This window comes from Dendrobates tinctorius, unplaced genomic scaffold (genome assembly GCF_039654945.1).
Source record: "Dendrobates tinctorius isolate UK_male_01 unplaced genomic scaffold, ASM3965494v1 ptg000040l, whole genome shotgun sequence".
NCBI lineage: Eukaryota > Metazoa > Chordata > Amphibia > Anura > Dendrobatidae > Dendrobates > Dendrobates tinctorius.
This window is the reverse complement of record NW_027361708.1, coordinates 33077252-33096373: the sequence shown is the minus strand read 5'-3', so window position 1 is coordinate 33096373 and position 19122 is coordinate 33077252. Positions and strand designations below refer to the sequence as shown.

General features: G+C 44.7%; 1 protein-coding gene across 2 annotated transcripts in view; it reads right to left on the bottom strand.

The window, feature by feature from the left end:
* Positions 1-360: 360 nt before the first annotated feature.
* Positions 361-19122, bottom strand: part of UNC5B (unc-5 netrin receptor B) — a 248751-nt gene continuing 229989 nt past the window's right edge. For both annotated transcript variants that reach the window (XM_073574899.1, XM_073574900.1), the window contains 4 exons: positions 11521-11670; positions 8812-8976; positions 3446-3624; positions 361-2239 (listed from right to left, as the gene is read on the bottom strand). In XM_073574899.1, the coding sequence (XP_073431000.1) occupies positions 2074-2239; positions 3446-3624; positions 8812-8976; positions 11521-11670 (660 nt within the window). In that variant the 3' untranslated portion in view covers positions 361-2073. The remainder of the gene's footprint in view (positions 2240-3445; positions 3625-8811; positions 8977-11520; positions 11671-19122) is intronic.

Genomic DNA, 19122 nt, shown 5'->3' with positions numbered 1-19122 from the left:
TGACTCTCTAGAACTGGTTTATGACTACACATTTGCTGTGATTATGCAATTTACAGTTTTACAAATCGTCTGGAAATAAAATCTACTGATTTATCCTTGGCGGGCCAACGATGCATATGGGTTCTGTAGTGACCAAAATTCAATGACTTACGAAAGTCCTTCAGAATCCATCCAGTGATAATTGGTGTTACCTTATATTGTATGTCTCCGGTGTCAGCCATAGAGATGAGGAAGAGCGCCCAAGATTTTTTTTTTATAGAATATAATACATTTTGCCACAGGCAAAAACTGATCAACCATTTTTCAAGACTTATATATCAGATGAAAAAAAGAGGGTACAAGGTGAATGAGAAATCCAACTTGAAGTATAAAAATAACACTTTTAATCCAATTCTCTTTACATTTTGTAATGGTACATAAATGAGCATTTGCTACTTGAAAAATAGATTTCAAATCCAATAATGACATAGGTATGTGATTTGTTTTTTTTTAAATAAAATGAAAACCAATGAGAAATACACAGAAGAAAATCAAAGTGTATACTTCTTAATTCCACAATTAAAATAAAAAAAAGCTTGTTGTTCCTCCTATGAGTTTGTTTTATTAAAAGACTTGTCCACGATTTAAAAAAAAATAAAAAATGTCTCTGCATCGCTCTTGTTCATGGACTGTGCTGGAAATTGCAGCTTACGTTTTTTATTTAAGAAAAAAATAAATGAAAAAAAATTAAAAGATCTATTTTTTTAAATTCTGGACAACCTCTTAATATTAGGTTTTCTAGGCTTAGAATAGAATGCGCTCTTATGCAGAGATTTTTTTTACTACTTCGTATTATGACAGTTTTGAAGATTTGCCATTAAACATGCAGCACAGAAAGAAAAAAGAAGCGTACATTCACTTCCTGAGCTTGAGGGATGGACATAGTTATTATTGCTGCCCATAACGGTTTCTATTGTTACTGGATTTTTGATGTTTCTGTCTAGAAACAGATTCAGTGGCATAATATGGCCTGGAAATGTGCCAAGTTGTACATCCAAATTCTATCAGTGCTGTACTCTTAACTTGAACGAGCAATTTATCAGAATATTAGGGAACCCAAACATAGAAGGATCGGAATACTTTGAAACTGATGATCAGAAGGCTGGCCAACAAATGCCACAACCTGCAACAAACTGATTTGTATCATTTAAAAAGTAACTGGCAGCTTTCGGTCACAGAACGTCGTGTGCGACCACAGCTCTGTATCCATTTTACACATCATTAATTAAATTGGACCTGGATTCATTTTCTCCGGTGGCCTCGTATATTCCCTGAGCTGTGTGGGGTTTCTATTCAGATATCTAAAAAAATGAATTATGGGACAAAAAAAATATAGCAAGAAGTGGATGAGGAATATTTCTTAATGACATGTTGAACAATCTCATACTGACAGTAGGCCCCATATGTTGATACAAGCCATTGAAATATATCTCGTCTACAACTTCTACCAGAGCAAGATGTTGCGCCAGCCTCAGTCATACCCGCGGGTGCATACACTCAGAAATCTTACATTATTAACATATAAAACAAAGACTCATCCAAAGATCTGGATAATAAATAAACTTGCGTTTCCTAAGAAACCTTTTGCCTCAGTAGTAAGGCTGTTCCAAGCTTGGACAGGATAGAAGCAGTTTGATCAGATTGTACATAACCTTTCAAGAAATACATATCGTGTTTAAAGATGGAGGAAATGACAGAGCTTAAAACTACAAAGTCTTAAATGCATGGAAAGGTAACGTGAAAGATGTCTGCCAGCAGTTATTATGGTAACGAAGATGATTTCTTTGTGTCTGCAATTTTGTGGGGTGGCATGTGAAGGTATTTTGTTAGACACTTGGATAGCTTGTAAACAGTATGTAAGGATATCTAAGGCTGGTTGTGATTAGACCATAAGAGTATTCAGTCTCTCCAGTACACTGCTGCTGAATCTTCCATCATAAACAAGGAAAGAAAATGTCTCTTGTTTTTTGACCAAAGACCTCTCGACTGTTAACCAGTAATAACATCGCCAGCAAATTGCAAGTCAAGAGGTCATCAGCAATCCCCCTCGGTTGCCATGACAAGCATCATCTCACTCTTGCCCATTTCTTCCAAGGCACTGGCAAGAGTGTTGAGATCACCATCGTCCAGATGTAAGGCTTCCCATAAGTCCAGAATAACTCCTGTAGGACTGGCTTTGGTGGCAAAATAGTTTAGGTATCTGAAGAGAAAAAAAAAAATACATGACAGGCCTATTTTTTAAATGTTACCAGTAGGCAATCAGAAATAGAACACGTATGACATTTCGGTCCATGACCCAGGCCTTCATCTGACCCAAAGGACTGTGGAAACCAGAAAAGAGATAGAATCATAGAATCGTAGAGTTGGAAGGGACCTCCTGGGCCATCTGGTCCAACCCCCTGCTCAAAGCAGGATTCGCTAAATCATCCCAGTCAGATGCCTGTCCAGCCTCTGTTTGAAGACTTCCATTGAAGGAGAACTCACCACTTCTCGTGGCAGCCTGTTCCACTCATTGATCACTCTAACAGTCAAAAAGTTTTTTCTAATATCTAATCTGTGTCTCCTCCCATTCAGTTTCATCCCATTGCTTCTAGTCTTTCCTTGTGCAAATGAGAATAAAGTTGATCCTTCTACAATGTGACAGCCCTTTAGATATTTGTAGACAGCTATTAAGTCTCCTCTCAGTCTTCTCTTTTGCAAACTAAACAATCCCAAATCCTGCAACCTTTCCTCATAAGACAGGGTTTGTAGACCGGTCACCATTCTGGTCGCTCTTTTCTGAACTTGCTTATTGTATTATTGTACAGTGGCGGTAAAAAAAAAAATCTTTACACGTTCAACGAAACCACAAAATTTTAACATTCAAGTGTTTCATTGTGGATATTGTGTTGCAATTAGTATTTTGTCATGTCACCCTTACTGGCAACTAAGCCAGTTTTGCTATTTGACAGTTGTTGATTATCTTCCCCATTGTGTAAACTTTTAAGTAGTGAAATCATAACACTGATTTTACATGTAAAGTTTTTTATTTGCCGACTCTGCAGATGTAAAGTCTGAATTTTTTCATTATTGGTAAAGCAACCTCCAGTGTTCAGCTGTTGACCGAAACGTCATGCATGTTCTGTTTTCCATTGTACATGATTAAGTGATCTCATCTACTTCAAATAGTGCCTAGTTCCTTATCTTTGCTCTATCTATGGATCCCTACACGAGTGCACAAATAGCAGGAATGCCATATAATCACGTTTGGCATGTCCCATCATCTACATGTAGCATGAAACTATGTTAATAAGTGGCATCACTTTTGGTGTAAATGTTACAGAAGGTTTATATTGTATAACTATAAAATATACCTGTATGGAATGGTTGGACAACCCTTTAAAAACAAAAATAATTGATGACATACCGATCCATGCTGAGTTTTTGTGCCAAAAGTCTCCAGTCATTTCCTCTAGAGTTTGGAGCGTCCAAACTGTTGCAGATTTTCTGTCTAATTGACATTGGAATTTTAAAGGCATATGGTCCAAGCTGGGTTGTTACATTACTTCCAGGATGCGAAAAAAAGGGATCAAATGATTTGGCATTCTGTTAAAATAAAAAAATGAAAGTAATAAATATATAAACCTTTAAAACTTTTAAGCTGCAACCGTTCATTACCATACTAGATACAGAGCCATTTCCATCATGAACATTTATAGCATACATGCTATACATGTCTGATAGGTGTGGGTTACATCGCTGTGAGCGACCAACATCCATCTCATGGAGGAAGCATCGTTACTTGCCAATGTCAGCAGGAGTCAGAGCGTGCATGACTTTCTCCACTCTGTTCCACAGAATAGAGATGAGCGAACCCGAACTTAAAACTTTGGGGTTCATCTCAGGCAGCTAGTGTCCGATGCTAAACACGTAGCATGGACTTCTCTCGGAAGTCCATTGCAATGTTTGGAGTTCTGGGGGAAGGAGAAGTAAAGGGAGAAGTAGAGCAAGAGAAGGCGAGAGAGAGAGCAAGAGAAGGCGAGAGAGAGAGCAAGAGAAGGAGAGTGAGAGCAAGAGAAGGAGAGTGAGAGCAAGAGAAGGAGAGTGAGAGCAAGAGAAGGAGAGTGAGAGCAAGAGAAGGAGAGTGAGAGCAAGAGAAGGAGAGTGAGAGCAAGAGAAGGAGAGTGAGAGCAAGAGAAGGAGAGTGAGAGCAAGAGAAGGAGAGTGAGAGCAAGAGAAGGAGAGTGAGAGCAAGAGAAGGAGAGTGAGAGCAAGAGAAGGAGAGTGAGAGCAAGAGAAGGGGAGTGAGAGCAAGAGAAGGAGAGTGAGAGCAAGAGAAGGAGAGTGAGAGCAGGAGAAGGAGAGTGAGAGCAAGAGAAGGAGAGTGAGAGCAAGAGAAGGAGAGTGAGAGCAAGAGAAGGAGAGTGAGAGCAAGAGAAGGAGAGTGAGAGCAAGAGAAGGAGAGTGAGAGCAAGAGAGAGAAAGAGCTGAAGGAGAGAAAGAGAAGAGAAAGAAAGAGAAGGAGATATATTTTTTTCCAGCTGCAAAGTTTGTGTCCTCATTCTTTTCAGTGGGGTCCGGGTTCTGCTTGAAGTTCTGGTACCCGAACTGAACTTTGGAATAGAGTTTGGGTCAGATATCAGAACCTGAGCTTTCACAGGTCCACTACCCTAGTACAGAAGACTGATGAACCTGAAAGAGCATGTTCGTAGTGGTTTTGTAGAAAGTGATCTTGATCTCCAATATCACCACTAGCATGCCAATTCAGGTTGTTTATCAAACAGGCAGGTAATTACTACTGTGGCAGGAGGGCCAAGTGGTTTTTAAAGATACAGTACATGTCATTCTTGGACACAATAGGATCATGTCCGATTCTCGTTCTCTTGTTGGTCAGTATAGATCTGTGCAAGCTTAAGTCAGAAATAGACTTTGAGCAGCCAAACTATTCCATCCACTTCACAGGTGATAAATACATTTTGCAGCATGTGAAGATGACAAAAACAACTCTCCACCTCCATGGTGAAAGAAATAAGAACAATGTGGTCTATTGTGAGACATAATAGGGCACTGTCTTGCCAAAGTAATGATAGGTATAAAGTTTCAATGTTCTATAATAAGTTGTGTATTTTATGTAACTGCAGTATTTATTCCAAAAATGCCAGTCCCTTTGTCTGCAGTGTACTTGGTTTAATGACAGGCAATCCACATTCACTACATAATTGCTAGTCATTCAGAAACTTTACAACAGTAATCTAAACCTGAATAATTAATGCTTTCTACAAATCACTATATTCAAAAAGACATTAAAAACTTATGGATGAAATTACCCTAAAGGAACACAGTTCAGAGCTAAGCATACAATCCAAGTAAATAAGTACACACATAAATGAATAAAACGTAAAAATACCAAAACATGCATTTCTGTACGCAGCTTATTTATGGTTATCGCTGCTGGCCCATACGGCAGCTGTATTTGTCGGAGACTAAATATTAAACTCTCTATATAAGAATATTTCTAATCCCTGTAACTCTGAGTGTAAACCGCAGGTAAACTCATAATACTACTGCAATAACATCACAAAGTAATCTGTACAAGGCACAGTATTCTTCTCAAGAACATTCACTTATTGAGCAGAAACACTGTTGACCATTATACAATGTTCTGAATAAGTAGGCCGATGTGGTCGTTTTGACCATTTATACCTTATTTGACCTTGATTATTTTACTTAAAGTCCAGTGCAGCATTCAGCCCAAATCACACAGCAATTTAGGCCATAATGAAACCTCACTTTTCAGTTCTAAACTTGACACCGCACTTTCCTGTAGCTTTACCCAAACTGACCCTCTTATGAGTAGACATATGCAGACACCCTCTACTCTTTGGGTTCTGTAAGAAATGCCCAGGTGGCCTAATGGACAATAGTATCACTGAAAGATTTCACAAAAACAGTAGAATTCTAGCAAGGTTTCCAATTAATTCTCATACAACCACCACAAGCTAGTCACCTATTAAATGTGCAGAGATCTATTGTAATTATATGATAATAAACACGGCACTTCTGGAGACAAAGCTGCACAAGTAGGATCCAAAGCCGTCAGTTATGACGTAAAAAGACTTGTCACTCGTATTGATGTATTCAATGAAAATGGTAGTTTTATTGTTGTAGGAAATTCCAGACAGAAACAAAGACACGTTTTGGTCAAAACTAGACCTTCATCAGTCGAGTTGAAGTGCTGGAAGTGTCAGAATCGTACGTGGCAGGTGAGAGTCTGCAGATACCGCTGTGGATGATGAAGGTCTAGTTTTGACCAAAACATTTCTTTACTTTTGTCTGGAATTTCCTACAACAATAAAACTACCATTTTCATTGAATACATCAATACGAGTGACAAGTCTTTTTACATCATAACTGACGGCTTTGGATCCTACTTGTGCAGCTTTGTGTCCAGAAGTGCCGTGTTTATTATCACATAATTACAATAGAATTTTCGTTGAATACATCAATACGAATGCCAAGTCTTTTTACATCATCTATTGTAATTAGGCGTTTCTTGGTGGTAAGAAAAATTGTTAAAGGGAACCTGTAACCATTAACCCCTTACTGCCATTGGACGGGATAGTATGTCCAATGGCAGTACCCCCGCTTTCATGAGGGCTCCGGTGGTGAGCCCCCATCAAAACCAGGACATGTCAGCTGGTGCCCGCAATAGGCGCAGGTGGAATCACGATCCACCCGCGCCTATTAATAGGTTAAACGCCGCTGTCAAACGCTGACAGCGGCATTTAACCAGCGCTTCCGGCCACCGGCCAGGAAATATGCGCATCGCCGACCCCCGTCACGTGATTGGGGGTCAGCGATACGCTGCCATCACAACCAGAGGTCTACTTGAGACCTCTATGGTTGTTAATGAGGCATTGCTATGAGCGCCACCCGGTGGTCGGCGCTCATAGTAATGATGTAATTCTGCTACATATAGGTGATCTGCTCATCGCCTATATGTAGTAGAGCCGATCAAGTAGTGGATGCTTCTAGTATCCTATGGAGGCTATTGAAGCATGCCAAAAGTAAAAAAAAAAAAAAAAAGTTTTAAGGCCGGTTTCATATTTGCGTTTAGGGCCGCAGCGTCGGCCTGCGCACGGCCGCAGCTAAGCCCCGCCCCTGCCGCGCCTCCTCCGGTAGCTCCGCCTCTGGGCGCATGACGCTGCATGCGTCCCCTATCTTTATCACCGAGGACACAGGCCGTGCGCAGTATGCGTTTGGCGGCGCCTGCGTCTTTTTGACGGTGTGCCAACTAGCGCCAAACGCAACCTGTTGCAATTTGGTTGGCTCGGCGCACCGTCAAAAGGACGCAGGCGCCGCCAAACGCATACTGCGCACAGCCTGTGTCCTCAGTGATAAAGATAGGGGACGCATGTCGCATGCAGCGTCATGCGCCCGGAGGCGGAGCTACCGGAGGAGGCGCGACAGGGGGCGGGGCTTAGCAGCAGTCATGCGCAGGCCGACGCTGCGGCCCTAAACGCAAATGTGAAACGAGCCTAAAAAATATGAAAAAAAATATATATATAAGTTTAAATGATCTCCCTTTCGCCCCATTAAAAATAAAGCAATAAAAAATCAAACATACACATATTAGGTATCGCCGCATTCAGAATTGCCTGATCTATCAATAAAAAAAGGACTAACCCGATCGCTAAACGGTGTAGAGGGACAAAAAAAAAAAAAAATCGAAAAGCCAGAATTCCTTTTCTTTGGTCGCTGTGACATTGCATTAAAATGCAATAACGAGCGATCAAAAGAACGGTACCCTTAAAAACATCAGCTCGGTGTGCAAAATATTAGCCCTCAACCAACCCCAGATCAAGAAAAATGGAGACGCTACGGGTCTCAGAAAATGGCGCAATTTTTTTTTTTTTTTTCACCACTTAGATAAAAAATAACCTAGACATGTTTGGTGTCTATGAACTCGTAATGACTTGGAGAATCATAATGGACGGTCAGTTTTCGCATTTAGCAAACCTAGCAAAAAAGCCAAACAAAAAACAAGTGTGGGATTGCACTTTTGTTTTTGCAATATCACCGCACTTGGATTTTTTTTCCCGTTTTTGAGTACTCGACAACAATGATGTTGTTCAAAAGAACAACTCGTCCCGCAAAAAATAAGTCCTCACATGGCCATATTGATGGAAAAATAAAAAAGGGGAGCGAAAAACGAAAAAGCTCCTGTCATTAAGGGGTTAAAATGCAGTTCATTCTGCAGGCGCCATGTTATAGAGCAGGGGGAGCGGAGCAGAGTGATATATAAGTTTAGTGAGAAAAGAATCAGTATAACCTCTGTTTTCATCATTAATCCTCCTCTGCTCTTTCTGGGATTTTCGGTCCGATCAGTGACTGACAGCCTTGTATAAAGTGTGCATACACAGATAGCTGTCAGTCACAGATAGGACCACTCACTGGACCAAATATGGCAGAAAGAGAAGAGGATAAAATGATTAAAACACAGGTTATATAGAATCTTTTCTCACAAAACTAAGTATCAATCTATTCAGCTCCTCCTGTACCCCCCCTTCCCCCCAAAAAAACAGAATACTCATGGGAGCAACGGGAATAAATCAAGAGCAAAAACCGGACACTTGTGAAGTTTTGACAGGCCTTGCTTACACACTTATTGCCTCTAACCTCCTCTCCCACTTGTTTCAGTGTAACTTTTAGTTTAATTCATACCTGATATATGTTGTACTCAGGAATATAATATACAAAAACCATTATCAGACAGCAGTAACGTTTTCTCACCTCTTCCAGGTTAGTATGCAACTGGAATATTTGTCCTTCTCCTTCCACCTGCCTCACACAAATTTTGCATGTCAGCTCTGTGGAAGCCAAAGTGTACCTTTCCAAAGTGAATGTACAATGCAACGACCGCTGACTTCCACTCCAAATGTGATAAAAAGGGATCTCCTGAAATAAGAAAACCTATTAGCTCTACAAAAGATCTATATTGTAGATTCCTGATAATGCATTTCTAGATTCTATCCATTGTGTGCCATGTCTTATGGGAATCAAAGCTGAATACAATGCTATCACAAGTAGTTGTATTGGACATGCAACAACTCAATTTCCGCAAAAAAAAACATTCCTGTGCTGAGACAGTCTTCTAAAGCCCCCTTCACACATAGCGAGATCGCTAAAGCGTCACCGATTTTGTGACGCAACAGCGATATCGCTAGTGATCTCGCTTTGTGTGAGACGTACCTGCGACCGCTGATCGCGCTGGAATGGCCTGGGTCATTTTTTCATTGTTGGCATCCCGCTGGCACCGACTAGCAACGCTTGTACGCAAGCGGAAGTCGTCATCGCTGCGGTGTGACAGGTAAGAGCGACCGCCGACGGATTGCTCATCACTGCTGCGTCGCTGGTGAGATCTGCCTGTTTGGCAGCTCACTAGCGACCAGTTAGCGATGCACCAGCGATCCTGACCAGGTCGTATTGCTGTCGGGATCGTAATGGGACCCTAAGTGGGTCCCTGCTGTGTATTGTGTTATTTCCAGTGTCCTGTGGTGTAGATAGTGCAATTCTTGATCGTGCATACACAGCTCGCTGGGTAGAGGAGGAAACAAAGTGACTATGCTATCAGTGAATATACTCTAAGGGACTCTCAATTGCACTTGTGTGTGAGGGAACACATTTGTAGGCCTGTTTTATTACAGGAGCGAGTGTTTCTACTGCATCACCAGCCCTATGAGCTCATCATAAATCAAATCAGTGACAAAGAAGCTATAGGAGCTAATTAAGCTGATACATCACTGGCTAGATTTCTGATGAGCTCACAGAACTGGTGATGCAGCAGAAACACTCCATTCCCCTCCTGTGATAAAACAAACAGACATATAAATGTGTTTGCTAACACATATAAGCAGCTGAGAATCCCTGCAGTGAAACCAGTATACTCACTTATGCTTCCTCCCATTATCAAGAGCTGTGCATGTGTGATCATCAGCTGCAGCATCTCTATATGGTCAAACACAGCCATTACACAGTACATAGTGGAGGCACATTTATAAGATTATTTCAGCACAGGAATATCTTATTAAACCAATTGTGGAACTTTTTACCAATCCAAGATTTGTTAATTAAAATGTACTTTGCCAGTGGGAAAACCTCTATAAAGGGTTGTCTAGGACTTGCATGTTAAAGGGAATCGGTCACCTCATCTTTCGAATATGAGCTGCTGGCACGGACATTAGGGGCTTATCTACAGCATTCTGTAATGCTGTAGATAAGCCCCCGATGTAACCTGAAAGATAAGAAAAAAGAGTTATATTATACTCACCGGGGGGGGCGTTCCGGTCCTGGTCCGATGGGTGTCGCGGTATGGTACAGCGCCTCCCATCTTCATACAATGCCGTCCTCTTCTTTCCTTCTTGTCGTGGCTCCTGCTCAGGCACACTGCTTTGCCCTGTTGAGGGCAGAGCAGAATACTGCAGTGCGCCTGAGCAGGAGCCACGACAGGAAGGAAAGAAGAGGACGGCATCGTATGAAGATGGGAGGCGCTGTACCATACCGCGACACCCATCGGACCGGACCGAACGCCAGGGTGAGTATAATCTAACTCCTTTTTCTTATATTTCAGGTTACATCGGGGGCTTATCTACAGCATTACAGAATGCTGTAGATAAGCCCCTGATGTCGGTGCCGGCAGCTCATATTCGAAAAATGGGGTAACAGATTCCCTTTAATGACAATTCAAGTGAGTGGGAGATAAACTACAGTACTTGACATTGCTCAAACATTTTACAGAACTGTGGTGTTCTGCTTTGTACAATGCTTACATCTGATAACTATCAAAGCAGATGTCAGCTGATTTGTGGGGGTGCCAGATGTAGGACCCCCAATGATTTGATATTGATTACCTCCCTGATAAATGGGTCATTAATATGTACGTCCCAGAATGCAGAGGAATTGTGACATGGTACGCATCAAACAGACACAATTTGGAGGTTTGTGGTCTACTAGAGTGCCTGCAGACTTTTCATCTGAGACCGGACATCCCCTTTAATAGATGACATGTATTAAAGCACCACTCCAGCGTTTTTTTTTCTAATTTTACCACTGGAGTGGTGTCACTAATCTAAGTTCCCTGTCTGTAATAATATACTTTCCAGACACATTTTTTTCTGTTATTGGCCGGTCTGCAGCAGTTTGAGCTGCCGGCTCCATTGTTTACTGGGCAATACGGAAATCACAACTCAATGTAAGCCTATGAGGCCAGAACTCGGCTTATGATCGTTACCCCAGACTTTCGGTCAATCTGAAGTTGCGGTCACAAGATGGCGGTGTGGAACTAGAGCGGAGCCATGTAGCCATGAAGATGGCGGGAGGTAAATATAAGATTACGGTCAAGGAATCACTGGCACCACTCCAGCAGTGAAATAAGAAAAAAATCCTGGAGTGGTGCTTTAACACTTTTGAACAATTATGCTTTACACCTTTACATCCTCTTACCTGAAATTTTGCTAGTAATTTGCTTCTCCACAGTGAGTGAGGAATATCATGAATAGATAAACGCAAGTTGTGAAAACTGTCTTTGAACATCAGTGGCTTTGGTTCCTCTACTAGATATCCTCCTAAGGTCTTCTCCAGCTCTAAAACCTCCTATACATGGACAAGGAATAGATTAAATGTCACTCTAAATTCAAAATAATGGACATTCCACCATAAATATTAGGGAATATTAATGGATGACAGTAGGAAAGTAACAAGCGGTCTAACTTACTTTTTTATCTTCTGGCTTTATCAATTATTTTTAAGCATTTTTCTGTTTATAGAAACTCAGCAGAAACAGGACACATCAGAAAATGACCATACATATCTGGGGCAAAGGTCTTTACCACACTTGTTTCCCTATGGTCCTACAATTCTCTGTAGTTTTTTAAGCTACTTAAAGGGGTTGTCAGATTTATCTTTGTTTAAACAAAATGTGCGCCATTATTTTGTAGTAGTTAATACTATATTACAGGTTCTCCTCCTTTGTGAAGCGCTACCCGCTTGTTAGTGCAGCTTTTCTAACAGACTGCACGGCACTCCTTTTCTTTTAATGGCAGTGAATGGAGAGGCATATGACCCTCCTGTCTGCTTTGTCCAAGTCCAAAAAAATATTTCCCATATCCAGTATTTTCAGTTGGAGAAGCCCATAAAAGCTTTGAAGAAAAAAAAAAAAAAAAAAAAAAAAAAATCACAAAATTTAGGTTCAACATGGAGTTGCGCCCAAATTTTGCTTCTTCACTACAGTTTCTCCCAGCTCCATCAAAATGGGCGGAGATGTGGTAGAAAGAAGGCGTGACACCACAGCTAGTCTAATTCATCCCCTATACCAGAAATCTCACTCCAGTACCTGACTCCAGCTCGCCCCCTCAAGACTCATCAAGCCTAGCGTCAGTAACACTGGTCTTAATGAATCGGGTCCAAAGTCCTAATGCTTTATAGTATCCTTAACTAGAATTTGTCAGAGGTTTTTACCACCTAATCTTAGAGCAGCAAATGTAGAAGCAGAGACACTGATTCCAGCGATGAGTCACTTACTGGACTGAATGCTGTAGTTTTGATAAAATCATTATTTTAAATCAGCAGATTATCACTGGAGGACTAGTAAATCTGCTGCCATGTAGTCCTCTATATTAAATAGTTCTGTATAATCCCAATCCCACCAGTTATTGGCAGCTTACGCACAGCGTACACAGAAAGCTGCCATTCCATACTGTGGGTGGGGTTATGCGCAGCGTTCAGCATTCTGAGAACTGCTAGCTAGATCTGCAGAAGATAAAACAGTGTTTTTATCAAAACTACACCAAACAGACCAGTAAGTGACAAATCGCTGGAATGAAGGTCTGTGTCCCTACATCATGCTATTGTCAGATGATATAGCAACCTGGTGACAGATTCACTTTAAATGATGACCTTTCTTTAGATGGTGATCAGTGTTCAATCAGTGAAGGTCTGACCTCCAACAATCAGCAGAAATAAGGAGCCATTGTACACGTGTGGCCTTGTACAGAACCTCAACCAATTCAAGTAAACGTAGTACCAAGTACGGAAATAAATTAAAAAAAAAAATCACTGTCAATGGGGTTGATATTGCTCATTAAATACAAGTAACAAGCAACAGAGGCATAGAGGTATAGGTAATAAAAAATGTACTTCATTAATCAGAAAATATATACAATAAAAAAAACATTAAAAACTGGGAGAAGTGTCAAGAGTACACACAGCATCATTCAAAATTAAGTAATAAATATTACCTGATGTTGGGAGGTGACAAACCCCAACGCGCGTTTCGCGTCAGCTTCTTCGGTGGGCGTACAATGATGTGGGGATGTTGCTACATTCTGGGAACTTTCCCAACTTGACTAAGAATTAAATATTTTACCTACGCAATTACCAGGATATGCGAGTTCCCCTGAGATTTGATCCTTGTTCACATGCACATAGCACTTTATATCTGAGTGCTTTTTACTTACTATTGGTCGTCTAATTCAACTGTCACTACATACCACCAATTGTGTGGCTATATTATTAGTGACCCACTCTTGACACTTCTCCCAGTTTTTAGTGTGTTTTTTATGGTGTATATTTTCTGTTTAATAAAGCACATTTTTTATTACGTACCTATACGTATATGCCTTTGTTGCTTCCCTTTTAGGGATATTATACTATCGGAAGTGCGTAATATAGCTGACCATTTATATTGGCTAACTTATTTAAAATAAGAGTTCTTTTATTACTGAAAAATGTAGATAAATGAAATAAATAAAATTCACATGATCTAAAAAATCGAAGCAGGTGCAGCTGTATTAATTAGGGTATTCTCATTGGGGTTCAGGCTAAAAACCCTCAGGTAAGCATTCAAGCAAACAGGTAACGTCTGAATGGGAGGACACAGATTAGATATTAGAAAAAACTTTTTGACAGTTAGAGTGATCAATGAGTGGAACAGGCTGCCATGAGAGGTGGTGAGTTCTCCTTCAATAGAAGCCTTCAAACAGAGGCTGGACAGACATCTGACTGGGATGATTTAGCAAATCCTGCTTTGAGCGGGGGGTTGGACCAGATGACCCAGGAGGTCCCTTCCAACTCTACCATTCTATGATTCCATGAGCTCTATGTGGAGGGCGGCCTGTGTAATACCTCAATAAGGCTGGTTTCACATTTGCGCTTTTGTGCGCAGCGCATCGTGCGCACCTATATTTAACATGACGTGCGCATGGTCTTGCGCATACTTGCGCTTTCGTGCGCATGCGTTTTTTTGTCTTTCGCGCCAGGCGCGTCAGACGCAACATGTTGCATTTTTGGTTCCCCCCTGTCTCGTCAAAAAAACGCATGCGCACGCTTGCGCACGGAATGCGCAAAAACACCACATTGGAGCCTATGGGAGCGCATACGTGCGCATGGTCTTGTGCACGCTTGCGTTTTTAAGATAAACACGACTGAAATGTGGTCTAGACAGTAAAAAAAAAAATTAAACCAAGGTGATAAAATGGTGTGGGCACTGCACTGGGATTCCACAATACTTTAAGGATTGCTCACGAGTGGACACACAGCACAAGCTGCACCAATGTAAGTATGAAAAACCTAATGTCTGGCTGAAATTTCAATACATTTCTATGTACTTATGTCTCTTTTTTTTTTATTGCAGCATGTCTTCATCTGGTGAGGAATATGTCCCCGGGACAGGGCAAGAGGCAGAAGAAGTGAGTACCATGCTTCCGTATGGATTGGAAAAAATAAACACATGTGGTTAATTTTTTTTGTTTAATTTTCAGACCTCATCCTCCATCACGCCACCACCACCGGAGGAACGGCAGGAGCAGCAAGGCCAAGTGCGGGCGGGAAGATGTGATGTAAGTACAGACGGACTGTTTTTTTTTTTTTACTTAATTTCTATGCTGGTTTATTTTCTTTTTTTTTTTTTAACTGCATTGAAAATTCTTTCAGGTGTTTATTTTTTTTATGTTTTTGGTAAATTTTTATTAGTATTTTTTGGTAATTTTCCTTGGTTTTTTTGCTGCTTTTTTGGTTACAGATTTTTTTTTAAACTTAATTTCTAGGCTGGTTTATTTTCTTTTTTTTTTGGTATTTTTTAAAGTATTTTTTTTTAATTTTCATGGTTGTTTTTTTCGATGTTTGTTGCTTTTTTGCATTTATTTTCATTTAAAACAAAAAAATTTTTCATGGCTTGTGTATCAATATCTAAAGCTCAAAGTGTGTATGTGTGTGTGTGTGTGTGTATGTTTGTTTGTTTGGGTATATGGGCACGGGACTATGGGATGGAGGATATGTATGATGGTATATGGGCACGGGACTATGGGATGGAGGATAATTATAATTTTCTATAACTAACCACAGTTAGTTACTATGCCCGGGCAGCGCCGGGCTCTTCAGCTAGTTTTCTAGATTTTTATAGTGGTTTGAAAAAACCACTATATTGTAATCCGAACGCTGCTAACTTATTCTTCTTCTTATTATTATTAAGTTGATTTCCGCAATTAATGCGGCCCGAACCGCTACACGCACAGACTCCGTTGAGGTGTCGTTTCGAAGCCAGCGTCCATGAGAGGTGTGCTAAGTATTTTTCGTGTCGATCGGATTTGTAGTTTTTGCGCAATTTGCGTTTGAAAATTTTTTTTCCCGTCATTGGAATGCACTGTCTCCAATGCTTTTCAATAGGAAATGGCAAAACGTGCCCTGAGGCGATTGAAATGACAGTTGAGCTCATTGATATGCGCAGGCAGACCCAGTTACTATGCCAACGCCTACGAACTTCACTTGAACCCCAGCACAGAGCCTCTGCCACATAATATCAGCTCTTAAAGCGAAACCCACAGCACAAATGCAAATCTAGCTTCATCACATGACACATGCCCCTGAGAGAGAATGTGTGCGCCAAAGTGGATTTAAAAGAAGCCCAGTCAGCCAAACTAGCTCTTAAAGGGCCAACGCGCCAAAGTGATTGTTAAAGGGCCAGCGCACCCAAATGAGTCTTAAAGGGCCGACACACCAAATCGGAGACTGAGCCACCCCGGCCTCCAAATCGGAGGCTGAGCCACCCCGGCCTCCAAATCGGAGGCTGAGCCACCCCGGCCTCCAAATCGGAGGCTGAGCCACCCCGGCCTCCAAATCGGAGGCTGAGCCACCCCGGCCTCCAAATCGGAGGCTGAGCCACCCCGGCCTCCAAATCGGAGGCTGAGCCACCCCGGCCTCCAAATCGGAGGCTGAGCCACCCCGGCCTCCAAATCGGAGGCTGAGCCACCCCGGCCTCCAAATAGGAGGCTGAGCCACCCCGGCCTCCAAATCGGAGGCTGGGCCACCCCGGCCTCCAAATCGGAGGCTGAGCCACCCCGGCCTCCAAATCGGAGGCTGAGCCACCCCGGCCTCCAAATCGGAGGCTGAGCCACCCCGGCCTCCAAATCGGAGGCTGAGCCACCCCGGCCTCCAAATCGGAGGCTGAGCCACCCCGGCCTCCAAATCGGAGGCTGAGCGACCCAGGCCTCCAAATAGGAGGCTGAGCCACCCAGGCCTCCAAATAGGAGGCTGAGCCACCCCGGCCTCCAAATCGGAGGCTGAGCCACCCCGGCCTCCAAATCGGAGGCTGAGCCACCCCGGCCTCCAAATCGGAGGCTGAGCCACCCCGGCCTCCAAATCGGAGGCTGAGCCACCCCGGCCTCCAAATCGGAGGCTGAGCCACCCCGGCCTCCAAATCGGAGGCTGAGCCACCCCGGCCTCCAAATCGGAGGCTGAGCCACCCCGGCCTCCAAATCGGAGGCTGAGCCACCCCGGCCTCCAAATCGGAGGCTGAGCCACCCCGGCCTCCAAATCGGAGGCTGAGCCACCCCGGCCTCCAAATCGGAGGCTGAGCCACCCCGGCCTCCAAATCGGAGGCTGAGCCACCCCGGCCTCCAAATCGGAGGCTGATTCACCCCGGCCTCCAAATCGGAGGCTGATTCACCCCGGCCTCCAAATCGGAGGCTGATTCACCCCGGCCTCCAAATCGGAGGCTGATTCACCCCGGCCTCCAAATCGGAGGCTGATTCACCCCGGCCTCCAAATCGGAGGCTGATTCACCCCGGCCTCCAAATCGGAGGCTGATTCACCCCGGCCTCCAAATCGGAGGCTGATTCACCCCGGCCTCCAAATCGGAGGCTGATTCACCCCGGCCTCCAAATCGGAGGCTGATTCACCCCGGCCTCCAAATCGGAGGCTGATCCACCCCGGCCTCCAAATCGGAGGCTGATCCACCCCGGCCTCCAAATCGGAGGCTGATCCACCCCGGCCTCCAAATCGGAGGCTGATCCACCCCGGCCTCCAAATCGGAGGCTGAGCCACCCCGGCCTCCAAATCGGAGGCTGAGCCACCCCGGCCTCCAAATCGGAGGCTGAGCCACCCCGGCCTCCAAATCGGAGGCTGAGCCACCCCGGCCTCCAAATCGGAGGCTGAGCCACCCCGGCCTCCAAATCGGAGGCTGAGCCACCCCGGCCTCCAAATCGGAGGCTGAGCCACCCCGGCCTCCAAATCGGAGGCTGAGCCACCCCGGCCTCCAAATCGGAAGCTCATCGACCCCTGCCTCCAAATCGGAAGCTCATCGACCCCTGCCTCCAAATCGGAAGCTCATCGACCCCTGCCTCCAAATCTGAGGCTCTTTGACCTCGGCCTCCAAATCGGAAGCTCAACGACCCCGGCCTCCAAATTGGAGGCTGAGCGACCCCAGCCTCCAAATCTTACCCAGAGTGGCCCCAGCCTCCAAATCTGACCCAGAGAGGCCCCGCCCACCAAATCGGACCCTGTGGGGCCCCGCCCACCAAATCGGACCCTGTGGGGCCCCGCCCACCAAATTGGACCCAGAGTGGTCCCGCCCACCAAATTGGACCCAGAGTGGTCCCGCCCACCAAATTGGACCCAGAGTGGTCCCGCCCACCAAATTGGACCCAGAGTGGTCCCGCCCACCAAATCGGACCCAGTGGGGCTCCGCCCACAAAATCAGACCCAGAGGGGCCCTTGCCACAAAATCAGACCCTGAGGGGCCGCGGCCACAAAATCGGACCCTGATGGGCCCCAGTCACAAAATTGGACCCTGATAGGCCCCGGCCACAAAATCGGACCCTGAGGGGCCCCAACCACAAAATCGGACCCTGAGGGGACCCAACCACAAAATCGGACCCTGAGAGGCCCCGCCCACCAAATTGGACCCAGAGTGGTCCCGCCCACCAAATTGGACCCTGAGGGGCCCCACCCACAAAATCGGACCCTGAGGGGCCCCTGCCACAAAATCGGACCCTGAGGGGCCGCGGCCACAAAATCGGACCCTGAGGGGCCGCGGCCACAAAATCGGACCCTGAGGGGCCCCAACCACAAAATCGGACCCTGAGGGGACCCAACCACAAAATCGGACTCTGAGGGGCCCCTGACACAAAATCGGACCCTGAGGGGCCCCGGCCACAAAATCGGACCCTGAGGGGCCCAGCCCACAAAATCGGACCCTGAGGGGCCCAGCCCACCAAATTGGACCCTGAGGGGCCCCGCCCACCAAATCGGACCCTGAGAGGCCCCACCCACAAAATCGGACCCTGACGGGCCCCGGCCACAAAATCGGACCCTGAGGGGCCCCACCCACAAAATTGGACCCTGAGGGGTTCCAGCCACAAAAATCGGATCCTGAGTGGCCCCGGCCACAAAATCGGACCCTGAGGGGCCCCAGCCACAAAATCGGACCTTGAGGGGCCCCACCCACCAAATCAGACCCTGAGGGGCCCCGGCCACCAAATCGGACCCTGAGGGGCCCCGGCCACCAAATCGGACCCTGAGTGGCCCCGGCCACCAAATCGGACCCTGAGGGGCCCCACCCACAAAATCGGACCCTGAGGGGCCCCACCCACAAAATCAGGCCCTGAGGGGCCCCACCCACAAAATCAGACCCTGAGGCCAAAGTGGCCCCTGAGAGGCACCCACAGTTAAATCGTATCCTGACTTGAAAGTCTTGCAGGGGCAGCAGGCAAGTCTCTCTTAAAGGGGCAGCCCGGGCACCATTTCAAACCACTATCTGTACTTCCTTCAGGA